The 21,949-nt window shown below is 43.3% G+C and overlaps 1 protein-coding gene and 1 pseudogene across 1 annotated transcript; both read left to right on the top strand.

The window, feature by feature from the left end:
• Window positions 1-444: 444 nt before the first annotated feature.
• LOC147354725 (vomeronasal type-1 receptor 4-like) lies at window positions 445-1,390 on the top strand (annotated as a pseudogene).
• Window positions 1,391-13,343: 11,953 nt separating this feature from the next.
• Window positions 13,344-14,295, top strand: LOC147354726 (vomeronasal type-1 receptor 4-like). The gene has a single exon (XM_086354696.1). The coding sequence runs from the start codon at window positions 13,344-13,346 to the stop codon at window positions 14,250-14,252; it is 909 nt and encodes a 302-aa protein (XP_086210822.1). The 3' UTR covers window positions 14,253-14,295.
• The last annotated feature ends 7,654 nt before the right edge of the window (window positions 14,296-21,949 follow it).

The following is a 21,949-nucleotide window of genomic DNA, read 5'->3' on the forward strand; positions in this document are numbered from 1 at the left end:
TATAGACAACTATAAAATGTGGTCCTCTTAAAAAAATATGTATTTATTTATTTGGCTGCCTTGGGTCTTAGGTGCAGCATGTAGGCTTACTTGCTCCTCGGCACGTGGAACCTTGGTTCCCCGATAAGTGTTTGATCCTCTGTCTTTGTGTTGCAAGCCGGTTTCTTAACCCCTGGACCCCAGGGAAGTCCGGATGTAGTTCTTAACTTCATGAACTTACATGCTGGTGGAGAATAAGGATATGCCAAATAGTAGAAATTAATATACTAATAGTGAAAAATATAACTGATGTCATGCATGTATCCTACAGGTTGAACCCCACATGTGGACTATGACAGTCTCTCCCTTCTCAGGAGAGGAAAAGATCCAGAATTCTTTCCCAATGTTGACTCTGTCATCATCTTCACAGCTTCCTTTCACCTTCAGGACACTGACGTCCTCTCCATGTCTATTCACAGAGATGCCCTGAGAAACCCAGGGGAGGCGGCTGTGACAACCATCTTTCTGTTCCAGGTGGTGGTTGGGGCTCTGGGTAATGTCATCCTTTTCTTCCACAGCATCTCTCCAATCTTATTTGGCCAGAAAAAGAGAGGCACGGATGTGATTTTTACACACTCAGTGCTGGCCAATCTCCTGATTATTCTCTTCTCTGGGATTCCCCATATAATGGCAGTTTTTGTTTTGAGAAAGCCCCTGAACAGTCTCTTGTGTAAGTTTGTGTATTACATACAGAGAATGGCTCGGAGCACTGCCCTGTGCTCCACCTACGTCCTGAGCACCTATCAGTCCTTCACTCTCACCCCCAGGAGAGCGAAGTGGGTGATGCTCAGAGGAAGGGCCCCCAAGTTCATTGGTCCTTCCCATTGCACCTGCTGGATGCTCAGTTTAATGAGCTCAGATGTTAATGAATCTGGATGCTCAGATATTAATGAATATCTGCATTCCCTTGATGATTACTAGTCCAGAGAACACAAGAAATGATACTGACAATCAAGAGAAGTGGTTCTGCTCACCCACAGCTCCTTAGGCAGCTTTTATGTACTTTTGGTCCATCTCTGATGCCGTGTTTCTTACCCTCATGGTCTGGTCCAGTGGCTCCATGGTGCTTCTCCTGCTCAGACACCGCCAGAGGGTGCAGCATATTCACTCTGCCACTGGACACCACAGATGCCCCCTGGAGACCAGAGCCGCCCACAACATCCTGATGCTGGTGGTCACCTTCGTCATCTTCTACCTGCTGAATTCTATTTTTTCTTTTCGTATCAGTGCCTTTTTAGATTCTTGTCTATGGTTGATACAGACCTCTAGTGTCTTGGCTTCATGTTTTCCCACAGATTCCACCTTCCAGTTGCTCCTGATGGATCCTAGAACTCCTAGGTTCTGCTCTTGAAGAAAAACGGTTAAATAGCTAAATATATAGTGCATCCATGTTCAATCTCTCAGTCATGTCTGACTCTTTGCAACCCCAGGCTCCTCTGTCCATGGAATTTTCTAGGCAAGATATTGGAGCAGGTTGCCATTTCCTCTTCCGGGGGATTTCCCTAAACCAGGGCTCAACCTGTGTCTCCTGCATCTCCTGCATTGGCAGGCAGGCTCTACCACTGTGCCCCCTGGGAAGCCCCTTAGATACATAGTAGACAGCTTCAATAATAGCCAATTTCTTTCTTCTGCAATTATTTATATATTTATTTTATACCCACTTTTACTGAAGCATAAATAACATGACACAGTATCACTTCAGGTCTTACAACATTATGATTGAATATTTGCATATGTTACAGACAATCAGTCAAATAAGTCTAGTTGATATCTATCTACCTCCATATTGTTTTCAGTGTTGTCTTGTCTGATTCTTCATGATCATGTGCACTGCAGCACACCAGGCCTCCCTGTCCTTCACCATCTCCCAGAGTTTGCTCAAACATATGTCCATTGAGTCGGTGATGCCATCCAACCATCTCATCCTTATTGCCCTCTTCCCCCTCCTGCCCTCAGTCTCTCTCAGTCAGGGTCTTTTCCAGTGAGTCAGATCTTCACATTAGGTGGATGTGAAGTATCTGAGCTTCAGCATCAGTCCTTCCAATGAATATTCAGGGTTGATTTCCTTTAGGATGGACTGGTTTCATCTCCCTGCTGTTGAAAGGACTCTCAAGAGGCTTCTCCAGCACCACAGTTTGAAGGCATCAGTTCTTCAGTGCTCAGCCTTCTTTATGGTCCAACTTTCACATCCATACATGACTACTGGCAAAACATAGCTTTGACTATATGGACCTTTGTTGACAAAGTGATGTTCTCTGCTTTTTAATACACTGACTAAATTTGTCATAGCTTTTCATCCAAGGAGCAAGCGTATTTTGATTTCCTGGCTGCAGTCACCATCCACAGTGACTTTGGAGCCCCCAAAATATAATCTGTCACCATTTCCACCTCTGTACGTACTACAAAAAGTTTCTTGTGACAAGAAGTTTGAAGATCGACTCTCTTACCACTTTTCATTATGCAATACAGTATTATTAACTACTGTCTCCATGCTGTACGTTTATATACCCACGACTAATTTATTTTGTAATTAGAATTTGTTACCACCGATGTTTGTACTCAATACAAATTTTTACACAAATCCAAACAACTTTGAAGGTCAAATAGATAAATGGGCTTGCTGCCTTGAGAGGTCTGAAAGTGAATCCATGAGATTATCAACTTGAAAAAGATTCCAGCCGTTACTAAGGAAACCTGTCTTCCCCTTGGCCAGTGCAGCTGCCTGAAGGAGCCTCCTTTCTTCAGGAACATCTGAAGTGTTTTCACAAAGCTTATCTCCCTGTGGTGTAGCTCATATCCGATAAACGCTTACACATAATCCAGTATTGCTGTACATTATGTTACTCCAAAGGGGGTGGATGTTTTATTTCATAGGTGAGGATAAGAATCCTGGGAAATGGAGACGGTGTTATGTTTTTGTTTGTGGTTTTTTTTCACTCGTGTTTCTCTGATATGCTGTAGTGTAACACAAAAATCAATGTTATTCAGTGGGTTACATCATTTTTCACATTGGATTTTCTTTACATGGCTCAGTTCAGTCAGTTCAGTCGCTCAGTCGTGTCCCACTCTTTGTGACCCCATGGACTGCAGCATGCCAGGCTTCCCTGTCCATCACCAACTCCCGGAGCTTGTTCAAACTCATGTCCATTGAGTTAGTGATACCAACCAACCATCTCATCCTCTGTTGTTCCCTTTTCCTCCTGCCTTCAATCTTTCCCAGCTTCAGAATCTTTTCAAGTGAGTCAGTTCTTTACATCAGGTGGCCAAAGTATTGGAGTTTCAGCTTCAGCATCTTTCTCCTTCCAGTGAATATTCAGGACTGATTTCCTTTAGGATTGACTGGTTTGATCTCCTTGCAGTCCGAGGGACTCTCAAGAATCTTCTCCAGCAGCACAATTCAAAAGCATCAATTCTTCAGTGCTCAGCTTTCTTTATACTCCAACTCTCACATCCATACATGACTACTGGAAAAACCATAACTTTGACTACATGAACTTTTGTCGGCAAAGTAATGTCTCTGCTTTTTAATATGTTGTATAGGTTGGTCACAGCTGACTGTCAGTAAATTTGATTGATTAGACAGATGAAGTCATATGATGGAGGGAAGAGAAGCTTCCCACTCCATATTTTTCACTTAAACGTTTAGTCTTTGTCACTGAAACACAGATTATTGAGACTTAGTTTTCTATTTAATCGTAATCACTGTTTTCTCTGTTGCTTTGTCATAATATATTTTTTCTGGGAAAATGTGGCATTTTTAATATTCCATTGTAGAACTTAGTAGTCTTTATGCAGGTCAGGCAGCAACAGTTAGAACCTGACATGGAACAACAGACTGGTTCCAAATAGGAAAAGGAGTACGTCAAGGCTGTATATTGTCACCCTGCTTATTTAACTTATATGCAGAGTACATCATGAGAAACGCTGGACTGGAAGAAACATAAGCTGGAATCAAGATTGCCGGGAGAAATATCAATAACCTCAGGTATGCAGATGACACCACCCTTATGGTAGAAAGTGAAGAGGAACTAAAAAGCCTCTTGATGAAAGTGAAAGTGGTGAGTGAAAAAGTTGGCTTAAAGCTCAACATTCAGAAAACAAAGATCATGGCATCCGGTCCCATCACTTCATGGGAAATAGATGGGGAAACAGTGGAAACAGTGTCAGACTTTATTTTGGGGGGCTCCAAAATCATGGCAGATGGTGATTGCAGCCATGAAATTAAAAGACGCTTACTCCTTGGAAGGAAAGTTATAACCAACCTAGATAGCATATTCAAAAGCAGAGACATTACTTTGCCAACAGAGGTCATCTAGTCAAGGCTATGGTTTTTCCTGTGATCATGTATGGATGTGAGAGTTGGACTGTGAAGAAGGCTGAGCCCCGAAGAATGGATGCTTTTGAACTGTGGTGTTGGAGAAGACTCTTGAGAGTCCCTTGGATTGCAAGGGGATCCAACCAGTCCATTCTGAAGGAGATCAGCCCTGGGATTTCTTTGGAAGGAATGATGCTAAAGCTAAAACTCCAGTACACTGGCCACCTCATGTGAAGAGTTGACTCATTGGAAAAGACTCTGATGCTGGGAGGGATTGGGAGCAGGAGGAGAAGGGGACGACAAAGGATGAGATGGCTGGCTGGATGGCATCAGCGACTCGATGAACGTGAGTCTGAGTGAACTCCGGGAGTTGCTGATGGACAGGGAGGCCTGGCATGCTGTGATTCATGGGGTTGCAAATAGTCAGACACGACTGAGTGACTCAACTGAACTGAAATGAAGGTTTAATTATTTGTATTTATTGCTGTATCAATTACATATGAGCTTCCAAATTTTCTAATATTCTCCTTAAATTTATTATGAATGTTTCAAATAATGTTAGAATAGAAGTGCTCCAACCAAAGCACACAGACAGGCTGAACAGATAAAGAAACAGACCCATATACCTGCTATTTACAAAAAACTTTCCACCTAGAGACATGAATAGACTGAAAGTGATGGAATGGAAAAGGTTATTCCACACAAATCAAAACAAAATCAGAGAAATACTTATTCAAAAAAGACTTGAAAATAAAGACTATTACAAGAGACAAAGAATAACACTACATATTGATTGAAGGATCAATCCATGAAGAAGATGAAACAATTGTAAATATATATGCAGCCAACATAGGAGCACCTCAATACAGAAGGCGAATCAGGTGTGTGTGCTACACCCAAGCCCCTCAGTCCAAATGAGCCCATGTCAGGAGGAGCTTGGTGGCCCCTTGGGACTGGCACTTCCACACTGGACGCTCAGATCTGGATGCTTTCACCCACTCAGCTAGAAGTCTGGGATGAATCACCTGTTTCAAATATGGGAACCTGAAGTGCTAGTGACTCTCTCTGTATCTTCATTACCTAGTTGAGGAATGGCACATAGTAGGTCCACACTGTCTGTATGTGTTTGTGTTGAGCAACGTCCCCATAGTGAATAATCATTCAATATATTAAAACCTTTATGCACATTGTCCCAGACAGAGGCCACGAATGAACAGCGTTATAGGAGCAGTAGGACTTCCCTGGTGGTCCAGTGGTTAAGAATCCGCTTGCCAGTGCAGGGACATGGGTTCCATCTCTGGTCTGGGAGGATTCCACATGCCACACAGCAACTAAGCTTGTGCCACAACTACTGAGCCACTGTGCCCTAGAGCCCGGGCTCTGCAGTAAGAGAAGTCAGAATGAGGAGCCCACACACTGCAACTAGAGAGTAGCCCCCGCTCTCCACAATTAGAGAAAGGCTGTGCACAGCACCAGAAGCCTCGTGCAGCCAAAATAAATATTATTTTTTGAAGAAGCGGAAGATGTTCTATCTACCAGGGTTACCTTGGAAACCCCTTGTTTATGAAATGCAGACGTGTCCGCTGCCTTCATGCACCAATTCTCCAGAGAAGGCGCCTGATGGGGAGGGTGGATGGTGTCCCTTCTGCTCCATGGTCCCCCAGGAGAAACACCAGGCCAACTGCCTATCTAATGGATCAGGTATCAAACATCCAATTATCAAGTTAAATTTCCAACTAGCAATTGATCATCACGGATGAAATTAAAGAATTCTAACATTTTCTCCTTAATATATTTTAATAAATTCTTTTCCCCAACCCCTGTCTGCATGTCCCAGAGTGCATCTTGCCAGAGCTAATGGACTGTAACACAAGGGCAGGCTGGTGATCCAATGACAGACTCAAAGAGGTGGTCTGTGGGTGACATGGAGCAGAGTCATGTGGACAGAATGGAGACCTAAGGATTCTGAGAAGGGAAACTCTGGCTTCAAAGGGGGCATTTTCCAGGTTAAACAGACCTGAGGCCATAAATAGAAAGGGCTGTGGAACTTCAACTCAGGAGGAAGCCCAGCTTCCAGATCCCATGCTGATGATCAGTGTGAACACACTTTGAAACAGTTTGGAAAAGTGAGACCATGAGGGAAAATGCCCAACGGGAGACACAGTGAAGGGAGCCCCGGTGCTCTGTGAGTGTCCCTCCCCCAGCTATGACTTTCACTGTAAACTTGGGCTCTCCCACAGGGAACTCAGAAAACTCTCCCTGCCCTCTGCTCAGCTGCTCACGTGGACCTTCTCAGTAATTGCCAGGAGTTGTCAGTAGTCCCCAGGCGTGGGTGAGGGTGACGAGCACTGGGGGTAAGATCTGCCCCCCACTGGAGACGCCCCAGACTCTCCATGCAGACAGTGTCACCTCCGCTCCAGATGACATGATAATCGCTCCTCTGTGAGGACAGCGGGCCCAGGGACCCTGTCCCTATAACTGGGGCCCATCCTGACTGACACTTCCCTGCACAGAGTGTGGTGCCAAGTGCAGGCAGGTGAGTGCTCCCTTGTGTTCAGTCTCAAGGCAGGAAACAGGAGAGCTGGTTCTCAGCAGGAGAGGGGCTCAGAACTGTGTTGTCAGCATCTTGGGCAGGACAGGTGCTCCCCTGTCTTGTCCTGAGCTGCCCCGTCCATGCCCTGGATGGCAGGTGGAAGCGGGGAATGTACTGGGGTGTGTATCTGAGTGGGACCAGAGCTGTGAGTTCACTGAAGACCCGTGTGTCCTGGTGTCCCTGACAATGAGGGCAAGAGGGAGGGGTTCACTGTGGAATCTCTGCCAAGTCCTGTATGACCAGAGCTGCGGGCTTCTCAATATTGCATAAAAGTGTCTACTGACCTTGGACCTAATTGATTAGGGTTGGGTGTGAATATCATGGAATAGGTTGATGTGCAAGAGTTTGGGTTAGAACCTGAAAGTCCTGAAATAAGATCCAGTGACAGACACATACACATACAAACAGAAATACAGAGGAAAAGGTTGCCCTGTAACAATACTGACATTCTCCTTCACTGGATGATGTCATCTCTGTATTTTCTGCCATGATTTGCCTTTCATGACTCTCTCTGTGTTTTATGTTATGTGTGTCAGTGTGGCTCATGTCTTCCCCTCTCTAACTGAATGTCAAAATGCCCTCAGCCTTATTACCATGAGCAGCAGGGAAAAGAAAACAGAATTTGTATTGAGATGGAATTCAGTTAACTTTCCAACCTGACATAGTAATATAAATGTTAGAAAACAAGCATCGTTATATTTTTAAAAGATTGGAATTAGGAAGTGAAGGAGTACTCTCTGTGATAATTCAATGTTTTATATTAGGAAATACAGTGAAATGTACCTTGGGCCATGCCACAAATTGATGTTTGTGTTCCACAAATACTCATATGCTGAAACCCTATATCTTAAAGACAAGGGTGTTAGGAGAAGAGCCTTTGGAGGTGCTCATATTACGTGGGAGGCCCTTTGTGAATAGGATTCCCACCTTGTCCAACTTGGGCTTCCCTGGTGACTCAGATTGTAAAGAAACTACCTGCAAAGCAGGAGACCCAGATTCCATCCCTGGGTCAGGAAAACCCTCTGGAGAAGGAAATAGCTGCCCTCTCCAGAATTCTTGCCTGGAGAATGCCATGGAGAGAGGACCCTGGAGGGCTACAGTTCATGGGGTCGCCAAGAGTCAGACATAACTTTTTATCACTCCCTGTCCAAATTCATGGACACTTCCATGTCCAGGCTGGTCCACCCACACCTGTGGGTCCAGAGAGGCCCCTGGGGGTGGCAGGCACTGGAATGTGTGTCCCTGTCTCAGCACAAGGGCCCCTTCTGTGGGTTCATTTCTGACTCTAGCTGTGGTGGTGAGCCCCCGTGTGTGACTGTTTGCGGCTGGTGCTCATGGGTCGGGTGGGGGCAGGTGTGTCCTGCAATTCCGGGTGATAACTGTTGGTTTCAGGGAGGCACTTGCCCTGTGGGGTGATCTTTGTGTGTGTTCCACACAATGGACAAACAGTAGCTATGACCACATCACTCACCCCAGCAAATACTCAGCCCAAGAGGAAAGAGGTGATGGACCATAATTGATTACTGAAATTGCAGTGGATCTAAAATGTACATCATGATGTAATACATGTACACCTTCTGAAGGAGTCCACAGTTGAATGAACTTATGCATACATCACCTCACATATGAGGTGTCCTCACCTGTGGGCACCAGGTTCTACATTAGCCCTCAGACCTTGTTCACCTTATAACTGAAAGACTGTATCCCTTTACCATCTTTTCCCATTTCCCCCAACCCCAGTTCCCAGGCAACCACCATTCGACTCTGTTTCTATGAGACTGATTTTTTTTAAATAATTCTACCTATAATTGACAGAAATGGAGAAGGGAATGGCAAATATCTATGTCTGGATATTTCACACACCGAAGTGTCCTCAAGTTTTATCCATGCTGTTGCAAAAGGAAGGATTTCCACCTTTGAAAAACTGAGTTATATTCCACCGTATGATGCTCCTTGGCTCCCTAACCGATTCATCTGTCAGTGGGCGCTTGGGTTGTTTCTGGGTCTTGGCTCTTGTGGTAACAGGCAGCAATGAACATAGGGGTCCAGACATTGCTCCGAGATCTGATTTCACCCCCTTGTATACACACTAGAAGCAGGACTGCTGGGTCACATGGCAGATCAGGTTCTAGTTTCCGAGGAATTATAACATTTTCCGCAGAAGCTGTACCCATCTATGTTCCCAGCAACAGTGCATAAGTGTGCCTTTTTCTCAACATCCCTGCCAATTTGCTCCCTCTTGTCTTCTGGGGAACAGACACTAACAGGTGAGAGACGCTATCACATTGGGATTTTGATCTGATGACTAGAGATATTGAGCACCTGGCCATGTACCTTTTTAGCCCTTGGTTTGCTGTCTTTGGACAAATGTCTACTTGAGTCCTTTGTATATTTTAAGCTGGGTTTTGGGTTTTTCCAGAAATTCCTTTTACATTTTGGATGTTCACTCATTACTGGGTGTGTGGATTGCTAATATTGTCTCCTGTTGCATAGCTGCCTCTTCATGGTTTCCTTTGCTCTGCAGAGGTCTTATGTGATACACTCCCATTCGTTTACCTTTGCTTTTGTTGTTAAATTCAAGCCATCATGACCAAGACCAATGTCAAGGAGCTCACTTCTTTCCTCTCAGAGTTTCATGGTTTCAGCTCTTACATTCCAGTCTTAGCCCAGTTGAGACCATTTTTGTGTGTGATGTAAGGTAGTCTGCAGCTTTTCTTGTAGTTTTTAAAATTGGGACATAACTGATATAACATTATATGAGTTTCATGTGTACAAAATAATGATTCAGTGTCTGTCTATGTTGCCAGGTGGTTACAGTAAGTGTAATCTGTTAACACCTATTATACATGCATTACATTTTTTTCATTCAGTCTTGGAAGGTTTGTGACTACCAGTTGCAGTCTTTAGATGTGGATGTTCAGTTTCCAAATAGCACTTGTTGAAGAAACTATCCTTTTTCTATTATATTATTCTTAGTGCCTCTGTCTAAACTTATTAGCTGCTGGAGCTTGGGTTTGTTTCTGCCTCTTTATTCTGTTCCATTGATCTGTCTGTTTAAATGCCCATATGTGTTTCTGTTACTATAAATTTGACATACAATATGAAATAAAGAAGTTTCATGCTTTGTTGTTCTTTCTCAAGATTCTTTCACTGTTTGTGTATTTTTTTTTCTTTTTTTTTAAATTTAATTTTATTTAACTTTACAATATTGTATTGGTTTTGCCATATATCAAAATGAATCTGCCACAGGTATACATGTGTTCCCCATCCTGAACCCTCCTCCCAACTCCTCCCCATACCATCCCTCTGGGTCGTCCCAGTGCACCAGCCCCAAGCATCCAGTATCGTGCATCGAACCTGGACTGGCGACTCATTTCATATATGATATTATATATATTTCAATGCCTTTGTCCCACATCATCCACCCTCTCCTCTCCTACAGAGTCCAAAGGACTGTTCTATACATCAGTGTCTCTTTTGCTGTCTTGTATACAGGGTTATTGTTACCATCTTTCTAAATTCCATATATATGCATTAGTATACTGTATTGGTGTTTTTCTTTCTGGCTTACTTCACTCTGTATAATAGGCTTCAGTTTCATCCACCTCATTAGAACTGATTCAAATGTATTCTTTTTAATGGCTGAGTAATACTCCATTGTGTATATGTCCCACAGCTTTCTTATCCATTCATCTGCTGATGGACATCTAGGGTGCTTCCATGTCCTGGCTATGATAAACAGTGCTGCGATGAACATTGGGGTACATGTGTCTCTTTCAATTCTGGTTTCCTCAGTGTATATGCCCAGCAGTGGGATTGCTGGATCATAAGGCAGTTCTATTTCCAGTTTTTTAAGGAATCTCCACACTGTTCTCCATAGTGGCTGTACTAGTTTGCATTCCCACCAACAGTGTAAGAGGGTTACCTTTTCTCCACACCCTCTCCAGCATTTATTACTTGTAGACTTTTGGATCACAGCCATTCTCACTGGTGTAAAATGGTACCTCATAGTCGTTTTGATTTGCATTTCTCTGATAATGAGTGATGTTGAGCATCTTTTCATGTGTTTGTTAGCCATCTGTATGTCTTCTTTGGAGAAATGTCTATTTAGTTCTTTGGCCCATTTTTTGATTGGGTCATTTATTTTTCTGGAATTGAGCTGTAGGAGTTGCTTGTCTATTTTTGAGATTAGTTGTTTGTCTGTTGCTTCATTTGCTATTATTTTCTCCCATTCTGAAGGCTGTCTTTTCACCTTGCTTATAGTTTCCTTTGTTGTGCAGAAGCTTTTAAGTTTAATTAGGTCCCATTTGTTTATTATTGCTTTTATTTCGAATATTCTGCGAGGTGGGTCATAGAGGATCCTGCTGTGATGTATGTTGGAGAGTGTTTTGCATATGTTCTCCTCTAGGAGTTTTATAGTTTCTGGTCTTATGTTTAGATCTTTAATCCGTTTTGAGTTTATTTTTGTGTATGGTGTTAGAAGGTGCTCTAGTTTCATTCTTTTACAAGTGGTTGACCAGTTTTCCCAGCACCCCTTGTTAAAGAGACTGTCTTTAATCCATTGTATATTCTTGCCTCCTTTGTCAAAGATAAGGTGTCCATATGTGCGTGGATTTATCTCTGGGCTTTCTATTTTGTTCCATTGATCTATATATGAAGCCACCATCACCCTAATACCAAAACCTGACAAAGATGCCACAAAAAAGGAAAACTAGAGGCCAATATCACTGATGAACATAGATGCAAAAATCCTTAACAAAATTCTAGCAATCAGAATCCAACAACACATTAAAAAGATCATACACCATGACCAAGTGGGCTTTATCCCAGGGATGCAAGGATTCTTCAATATCCGCAAATCAATCTATGTAATACACCACATTAACAAGTTGAAAAATAAAAACCATATGATTATCTCAATAGATGCAGAGAAAGCCTTTGACAAAATTCAACATCCACTTATGATAAAATCTCTCCAGAAAGCAGGAATAGAAGGAACATACCTCAACATAATAAAAGCTATATACGACAAACCCACAGCAAACATTATCCTCAATGGTGAAAAATTGAAAGCATTTCCTCTAAAGTTAGGAACAAGACAAGGGTGCCCACTTTCACCATTACTATTCAACATAGTTTTGGAAGTTCTGGCCACAGCAATCAGAGCAGAAAAAGAAATAAAAGGGATCCAAATTGGAAAAGAAGAAGTAAAACTCTCACTGTTTGCAGATGACATGATCCTCTACATAGAAAACCCTAAAGACTCCACCAGAAAACTACTAGAAGTAATAAATGAATATAGTAAAGTTGCAGGATATAAAATCAACACACAGAAATCCCTTGCATTCCTATACACTAATAATGAGAAAACAGAAAGAGACGTTAAGGAAACAATTCCATTCACCATTGCAATGAAAAGAATAAAATACTTAGGAATGTATCTACCTAAAAAACTAAAGACCTATATATAGCAAACTATAAAACACTGGTGAAAGAAATCAAAGCGGACACTAATAGATGGAGAAATATACTATGTTCATGGATTGCAAGAATCAATATAGTGAAAAAGAGTATACTACCCAAAGCAATTTATAGATTCAATGCAATCCTTATCAAGCTACCAACGGTACTCTTCACAGAGCTAAAACAAATAATTTCACAATTTGTATGGAAATACAAAAAACCTCGAATAGCCAAAGCTATCTTGAGAAAGAAGAATGGAACTGGAGAAATCAAACTGCCTGACTTCAGGCTCTACTACAAAGCCACAGTCATCAAGATAGTATGGTACTGTTTGGGTATTTTTTGATTGACTACAAATTTGGGTGGATTTTTTTTCTGTTTCTGAGAATAATGACATTGAAAATGGTTGAACTAAGCCAACAATGTTGCTAAAGAAGGTGGACATGTTTCCAAAGTTGATAGACAGACCTTACATGGAGATAGGAGATCAGGATATAAAAGCAAATAGAAAGCTGTTGTATAACACGGGGAGCTCAGCTTGGTGCCCTGTCATGACCTCAAGGGGCACAACTGGGAGATGGGGGAGGCTCAAGAGGAAGGGGAGATATATATATATATGTATGTATACTTATATTTGATTCACATTGTTCTACAGCAGAAACTATGAAAACGTTGTAAAGCAATTAGCCCCCAATTTTAAAAATTTAAATAAAAGTAAATTAAAAAATATAAAATAATAATGGTGGATGCTTAACTGGTATCAGGAACATGTTATCCCATTAAAGTCACGTCTCTGGACTATGACAGTATCTTCTCTTTTCAGGAGAAATAAAATGTGGGAATCCTTGTCAATTGTTAGTTGTGTAAGAAGACTGCTCGTGTCTCTGTCTGCAGAGTCTCCTGTCTGCTCCAGGCCCCTCCGAAGTCCTTCCCATGTCTTTTCACAGAGATGCCCTGAGCACCATAAGCCAGGCAGCCCTGAAAACCACGTATCTGACACAGATAGGAGTTGGGTGTCTGGCCAATGTCATCCTTCTGTTCCACAACATCTCTCCAGTCTTGCTCGGCCACAACCAGAGACCTCCACACACCATTCTCAGCCACATGGCCCTGTCCAACCTTTTGTTTCTTCTGTCCTCTGGGGTTGCCTACACAATGGCTGCTTTTGTTTTGAGGAAGCCCCTGTCAGGTCTCGGGTGTAAGTTTGTGTTTTATGTACAGAGGGTGGCTCTCGGCACCACCCTGTGCTCCACCTGTGTCCTGAGCACCTATCAGTCCTTCAGTCTCACCCCCAGGAGAGCACAGTGGGTGGTGCTCAGAGGAAGGGTCCCCAAGATCACTGGTCCTTCATGCTGCACCTGCTGGATGTTCAGTCTCTTAATGTACATCTACCTTCCTGTGAAAATCACTGGTCCTCAGGACACACATAACTATACTGATTCCCAAGACAATTGGTTCTGCTCAGTCTCAGGTAATGTCATAAGCTTAGGTTACTTGTGGTCCTTCTCAGATGCCGTGTTTATTACCCTCATGGTCTCGTCCAGTGGCTCCATGGTGCTTCTCCTGCACAGACACCACCAGAGGGTGCAGTATATCCACACCCCCACTGGACACCACAGATGCCCCCCAGAGACCAGAGCCACCCACACCATCCTGATGCTGATGGTCACCTTCGTTGTCTTCTACCTGCTGAATTACAGTTTTGTTTTCCATATCAGTGCCTCTTTAGATTTTCGCCTGTGGTTGCTCCAGGTCTCGCATGTCTTGTCTTCTTGTTTCCCCACTATTTCCCCACTCCTGCTGCTTCTGAGGGATGCTAGAACTCGAAGGTTCTGCTCTTGAGTTGTTAGAATGAACGGATAAAGTGTTAAATATCTAGTAGACACCTTCAATAATAATTGTAATTAATCTCTAAGTCCTCAGTATCATAATCTGTTAATTGATGTACAATTATATTAATTTCATATAGACGACATAATGAATGATATTTGTATCTAAAATGATCACAGTAAGTCTAGTTACCATCTCTCCACCTTCACAGATGATACAAATTATTTTCTTGTGATCTGAATTTTTCCACATTTATTTAGTTAGTTTTTGGTTATTATTTGGCTGTGCAACATGTGGGATCTTAGTTCCCAGACCAGGGATTGAACCTGTACCCCTGCGTGGAAGCTTGAAGTCTTAACCACCGGACTGCCAGGGAAGTCCCCATCAGAAGAACTTGGAAGGTCAAGTCTCTTAGCATTTTTCAAGTATGCAATGAATATAACTGACTATATTCACCATGAGGTACACTACACTCCCTTGACTTGTTTATTCTATATCTAGAAGTTGATACCTTTTGATGTTTCCACTCAATACCCTGGAGAAGGAAATGGCAATCCACTCCAGTATTCTTGCCTGAAAAATCCCATGGACTGTAGCCTACAAGGCTCTTCTGTCCATGGCAGTGCAAAGAGTCGGACACGAATGAGCAGCTAAGCACTCAATACCACATTTCTACATAAACTCCATTGAATTGAGAAGGTTCACTGGATGCCAGCAATGCCTTAGGAGAGCTGAAAATCCATGCATGAAATTATCTGCTTGAAAAACCTACCAACCGTTATTGAGGAAACAATTTCTGTCTTGACCAATGCAGCCGTCTGAAAGAAACCTCCTTTCGCAGGATCATTTCAAGCGTTTCCACAAACTTTCTCTCCATGTGTTGTGGCTGATACCTGACACAGTGGCACACAAGCCAATATAGGTCTCCGTAAATATCAGTCTTGCGTGGGTGGAGATTGGACTTCTGAGATGAATATAACACACATGAAAATAGAGAATGTGTTCTTCTATATTACCTGTAACTTTATTTTGCTGTTAATTCTCCAGTATGCTATAGTGTTACCCAGAAAATCCATGTTGTTCAATGGCTTGCTTCTCCTTTAAACCTGGATTGTTTACATGTTGGAGCCTCAATAAACTTAATTGATTGGATGAATCATGTAATCTGAAGGACAGAACAGTAGTTGCTTTTTTTTAAAAAATCTGTTCCTTGAATATATAGTTTTCTTGATTGCATTTTGCGACCTGAGGTTTGTTTCTATTTGTGCAATCTATTTTTTCTGTTTTTTTTTTTTTTTTTGCCGTCCTTTTGGAGTGTAATTATTTAAGTCCCATTTTAAAAATTTAAGGTATAGCTATTTTTCAGTGATGTTTCAGCCATCATGTATGCATTCCCAAGTAGTGTATCTGTTTCAAACCCACCTGCCAATGCAAGAGATGTAAGAGACGCAGGTTTAATCGCTGGGTGGGGAAGATCTCTTGGAGGAGGGCACAACAGCCCACTCCAGTATTCTTGCCTGGAGAATCCCATGGTGGGCTGCAGTTCAGTAGGTCACAAAGAGTTGGACATGACTGAAGCAACTTAGCATGCAGGCATACATAATTATTGACAATTAATGCTATGAGTTTTCTGTCATGAACTGGTTGTGTCTTATACCAAAAAAGCAATGAAGAGGTATAGTTTATGCATGTATCAATATGATTACGTTTTCCAATGGTCATAGTTCTTTTTTATAAAGTTTTTTCCTCTTTGGTGTTACTTACCTTGTGTAAGAATTTCCTTTAACTTTTATGGAATTTGTTTTAATATGAGTGGAATGTTTCAATGTTTATCTAAAACTACCATTATTTTACTTACTGTTTTTCCTATTAAAGTATATGAAAAGGTGACCAATAATAAAAGTATACTTCAGTTCAGTTCAGTTGCTCAGTCGTGTCCGACTCTTTGTGACCCCATGAAGCACAGCACGCCAGGCTTCGCTGTCCATCACCAACTCCCAGAGTTCACTCAGACTCATGTACATCGAGTCAGTGATGCCATCCAGCCATCTCATCCTCTGTCCTCCACTTCTCCTCCTGCCCCCAATCCCTCCCAGCATCAGAGTCTTTTCCAATGAGTCAACTCTTTGCATGAGGTGGCCAAAGTATTGGAGTTTCAGCTTTAGCATCATTCCTTCCAAAGAACACCCAGGGCTGATCTCCTTCAGAATGAACTGGTTGGATCTCCTTGCAGTCCAAGGGACTCTCAAGAGTCTTCTCGAACACCACAGTTCAAAAGCATCAATTTTTTGGTGCTCAGCTTTCTTCACAGTCCAACTCTCACATCCATATTTGACCACTGGAAAAACCATAGCCTTGACTAGATGGACCTCCTTAGCAATAGATAATCTCCTTTTAAATACTAATAAGTTAAATGCCTCTGACCTATTTTTATTTTTATTTTGTTTTTGTTTTGTTTTGTTTTAATTTTTTATTTTTCTAATTTTATTTTATTTTTAAACTTTACATAATTGTATTAGTTTTGCCAAATATCAAAATGAATCTGCCACAGGTATACATGTGTTCCCCATCCCGAACCCTCCTCCCTATAATTGATTAGAAGCAATTTCAAATCAACTTCATTTTTCACACTGCTATATATAAGGAGATTATTTAGCTTATATGCAGAGTACATCTTGAGAAACGCTGGGCTTGAAGAAGCACAAGCTGGAATCAAGATTGCCGGGAGAAATATCAATAACCTCAGATATGCAGATGACACCACCCTTATGGCAGAAAGTCAAGAGGAACTAAAAAGCCTCTTGATGAAAGTGAAAGAGGAGAGTGAAAAAGTTGGCTTAAAGCTCAACATTCAGAAAACGAGGATCGTGGCATCTGGTCCCATCACTTCATGGCAAATAGATGGGGAAACAGGGGAAACAGGGTCAGACTTCATTTTTGGGGACTCCAAAATCACTGCAGATGGTGACTGCAGCCACGAAATTAAAAGACACTTACTCCTTGGAAGGAAAGTTATGTCCAACCTAGATAGCCTATTCAAAAGCAGAGAAATCACTTTGCCAAAAAAGGTCTGTCTAGTCAAGGCTATGGTTTTTCCTGTGGTCATATATGGATGTGAGAGTTGGACTGTGAAGAAGGCTGAGCACCGAAGACTTGATGCTTTTGAACTTTGGTGTTGGAGAAGACTCTTGAGAGTCCCTTGGACTGCAAAGAGATCCAACCAGTCCATTCTGAAGGAGATCAGCCCTGGGATTTCTTTGGAAGGAATGATGCTAAAGCTGAAACTCCAATACTTTGGCCACCTCATGTGAAGAGTTGACTCATTGGAAAGAAAGACTCTGATGCTGGGAGGGATTGGGGGCAGGAGGAGAAGGGGACGACAGAGGATGAGATGGCTGGATGGCATCACTGACTCGATGGACATGAGTCTGAGTGAAGTCCAGGAGTTGGTGATGGACAGGGAGGCCTGGCATGCTGGGATTCATGGGGTCGCAAATAGTCAGACACGACTGAGTGACTGAACTGAACTGAACTGATCTAATAAGGCTCTACTGTATAAATAGCACAGAGGTGGTGGTTGCCCTCCCCACCCGGTACAGTAAGATAGGGATTCCCGTGAGTCAGTTGAACTGAGGTGGATGAACCTAGAGCCTGTTGTACAGAGTGAAGTAAGTCAGAAAGAGAGGAAGAAACATCGCATATTAATACATATACAGGAATTTTGAAACATGGTAGAGATGAGCCTGTTTCAGGGCAGGAATAGAGTGGCAGACATAGAGCACAGACTTGTGGGCAAGTAGGGGAAGGGGAAGGTGGGCAGACTGAGACAGCGGCACTGACATCTGTGCACGCCCATGTATCAGATGGCAGTGGAAAGCTGCTGTGCAGCGCAGGGAGCTCAGCTCGGTGCTCTGCGATGACCCAGAGCAGGGGGGTGGGGAGGGGGAGGAGGGAAGGAGGCTCACCAGGGACTGGACACACATACCTATGTCTGACTCACACTGCTGTACAGCAGAAACCAACACAGCACAATAAAGCACTTATCCTCTAATGGCCAAGGAAGCAACCTAGATGTCCATCAGCAGACGAATGGATCAGAAAGCTGTGGTACATGTACACAATGGAATATTCTGTTCAGTTCAGTTCACTTCAGTTCAGTCACTCAGTCGTGTCTGACTCTTTGCGACCCCATGAATCACAGCACGCCAGGTCTCCCTGTCCATCACCAACTCCCGGAGTTTACACAAACTCATGTCCATCGAGTCGGTGATGCCATCCAGCCATCTCATCCTCTGTCATCCCCTTCTCCTCCTGCCCCCGATCCCTCCCAGCATCAGGGTCTTTTCCAATGAGTCAACTCTTCACATGAGGTGGCCAAAGTATTGGAGTTTCAGTTTCAGCATCAGTCCTTCCAATGAACACCCAGGAGTGATCTCCATTAGGATGGACTGGTTGGATCTCCTTGCAGTCCAAGGGACCTCAGGAGTCTTCTCCAACACCAGAGTTCAAAAGCATCAATTCTTCAGCGCTCAGCTTTCTTCACAGACCAACTCTCACATCCTTACATGACCACTGGAAAAACCATTGCCTTGACTAGATGGACCTCTGTTGGCAAAGTAATATCTCTGCTTCTGAATATGCTATCTAGGTTGGTCATAACTTTCCTTCCAAGGAGTAGGTGTCTTTTAATTTCATGGCTGCAATCACCAACTGCAGTGATTTTGGAGCCCCAAAAATAAAGTCTGACCCTGTTTCCCCTGTTTCCCCATCTATTTGCCATGAAGTGATGGGACGAGATGCCATGATCCTTGTTTTCTGAATGTTGAGCTTTAAGCCAACTTTTTCACTCTCCTCTTTCACTTTCATCAAGAGGCTTTTTAGTTCCTCTTGACTTTCTGCCATAAGGGTGGTGTCATCTGCATATCTGAGGTTATTGATATTTCTCCCGGCAATCTTGATTCCAGCTTGTGCTTCTTCAAGCCCAGCGTTTCTCATGATGTACTCTGCACATAAGTTAAATAAGCAGGGTGAAAATACATACAGCCTTAACATACTCCTTTTCCTATTTGGAATCAGTCTGTTGTTCCATGTCCAGTTCTAACTGTTGCTTCCTGACCTGCATATAGGCTTCTCAAGAGGCAGGTCAGGTGGTCTGGTATTCCCATCTCTTTCAGAATTTTCCAGTTTATTGTTACTCAGCTATTAAAAATGCATTTGAATCCATTCTAATAAGGTGGATGAACCTGGAGCCTGTTATACAGAGTGAAATAAGTCAGAAAGAAAAACACCAATACAGTATATTAACACATATATATGGAATTTAGAAAGATGGTAACAATGACCCTATATGCGAGACAGCAAAAGAGACACAGATGTAAAGCACAGACTTTTGGACTCTGTGGGAGAAGGCGAGGGTGGGATGATTTGAGAGAACAGCATTGAAACATGTATATTACTATATGTGAAACAGATCGCCAGTCCAGGTTCGATGCATGAGACAGGGTGCTTGGGGCTGTGCACTGGGATGGTCCTGAGGGATGGGATAGGGAGGGAGGAGGGATGGGGGTTCAGGATGGGGGACATTTGTACACCCATGGCTGATTCATGTCAATATATAGCAAAACCACTACAATATTGTAAAGTAGTTAGCCTCCAATTAAAATAAATACATTAATTTAAAAAAATAGATGGGGGTTCAAGGGGAAGGTCAGGCTAGGATGTCTGGTCTACAGGAAGACGTGCACCACCACTGCCTTCACACACATCAGCTCGGAACACAAGGGTGCTCTGGCTGAGCTGGTGGAAGCTGTCAGGATCAATTACAGTGACAGATACTGCATCACTGGGGAGGCTGTATCCTGGTCCAAAATCAGTGGCTGCCACTGCCGGGCTGGAAAAGGCAAGGGTCAAAGAACAGGTTCCCAAACTGGGCTGAATGTGCACTATTGAATTTTCCATACATGGGAGTGATAAATACTTCTTTTGCCCCCCCTCCCACCAAGAAACATTTTTTTTGGCTGCATGACATATGGAATCTTAGTTCTCCCACCGGGGATGGAAATTCGGCCTCCTGCACTGGAAGCTCAGAGTCCTAACACTGGACTGCCAGGGAAGTCCCTCAGAACTTTGTAAATAAAGTCATAGGCACACTAGACCTGGGATCCAATGGTGATGCTCATTATTGTGGAGACATGAAAATGCATTGCGTGTTATGCGGCAGCCTGGATGGGAGGGGAGTTGAGGGACAAGGGATGCGTGCAGTAGGTGTGCCTGAGTCCCTGTGCTGTCCACCTGAAAGTGTCACAGCACTGTTAACTGGCTACACTTCAATACAAAATAAACAGTTTAAAAAACATCTGAAACAAACAAAAAAATGAAGGATATGGGCTTTCTTCACACATTGATAAAAATTTCCTAAAACTGAGTGCAGCAGAGACAAAAACAGGCTTCCCGGGTGGCTCAATGGTAAGATTCCGCCTGCAGTGCAGGAGATGTGGGTTCAATCCCTGGGTTGGGAAGAATCCCTGAAAGAGGAAATGGCAACCCACTCCAGTATTCTCGCCTGGGAAGTCCCGTGGACAGAGGAGCCTGGCGGGCTAGAGTCCATGGAGTCTCAAAGAGTCGAACACGCCTTAGCCACTAAACAGCAACAACAGAGACCACAGCTCTGAATAAACTTAGATCACTGAGTGGCATACTTTAAATGGATAAGGCATATGGGATGTGAATCAAATCTCAAAGAACTCAAATCTCAAAGTTGCCAAAATAAAATTTATTAAAGCCTGACAAAAGAGCAAATATATATAATGCCTTGAGGAATAACCCCAATTACAAGTATAGTTTTAAAAAGTTATTGATGCACCGTAAAGTGTCCCTATAATACCCAATGACAACTTTGATTTTGAATTCCCTTTTCCCACAAGGAATACAGAAAAGTTTTCTGCCAGCTATTTGGCTTCCCATCCGGTCTTTTCACTGATTGCCAAAAGGTGTCCTTAATCACCCAAGAAGGAAGGGGATTTACACTGGGGATAACATTGGCTCCTCACTGGAAACGCCCCAGACTCCCTGTGCAGTCAGTGCCACCCACACAGCAGGTGACATGATAATGGAATCTCTGTAGAGAGACCAAGGCTACAAACACCGTCCCTATAACCGTGACCTCAGGTGCTCTGCGCTCATCCTGAGTGACACGTCCCTGCACAGCGCTCTGAAGCAAAGGCCAGCCAGGTGAGTGCTTCCTTCTGTTCAATCTCAGGGCAAAGACTGGGAGAGATGTTGCCTCCAGCAGGAGAGGGACTTAAGACTTAACTCACACTGGGCAGGACAGGGGCAACACGGCCTCACTTGAGCATCCACATCCATGTTCTGCCGGGTGGACCGTGGCTGTGAGCCCGGGAGTGTCTCAGGCCGGGAGCACAGCCGAGTGGTCCACTGCAGATCCCTGTGCCCTGGAGTCTCTAAGGATGAGAGGAGGGATGGGGTGTCTGGAATGTGTGCCAAGTCTTGGATGATCCAGTCACTGAGCTCCTCCCTGTTGGTAACAAAGACTCTGCTCATTGTAGCAGACCTCACAGATCTATGCTTGCAGGGGAAGGAGTCCCCCTGCCCCTTTTCTCAGATCATCTCCACCTGGGACCTTATTCCAGGCTCCTTTAGTCCCGTTACCCACAGCTCATGACGATGCCTCTAAACAGCTCACTCTCAGC

Source organism: Bos grunniens, chromosome 18 (genome assembly GCF_055505025.1).
Source record: "Bos grunniens cultivar Pamir isolate PY7600 chromosome 18, Bosgru_T2T1.0, whole genome shotgun sequence".
Taxonomy (NCBI): Eukaryota; Metazoa; Chordata; class Mammalia; order Artiodactyla; family Bovidae; genus Bos; species Bos grunniens.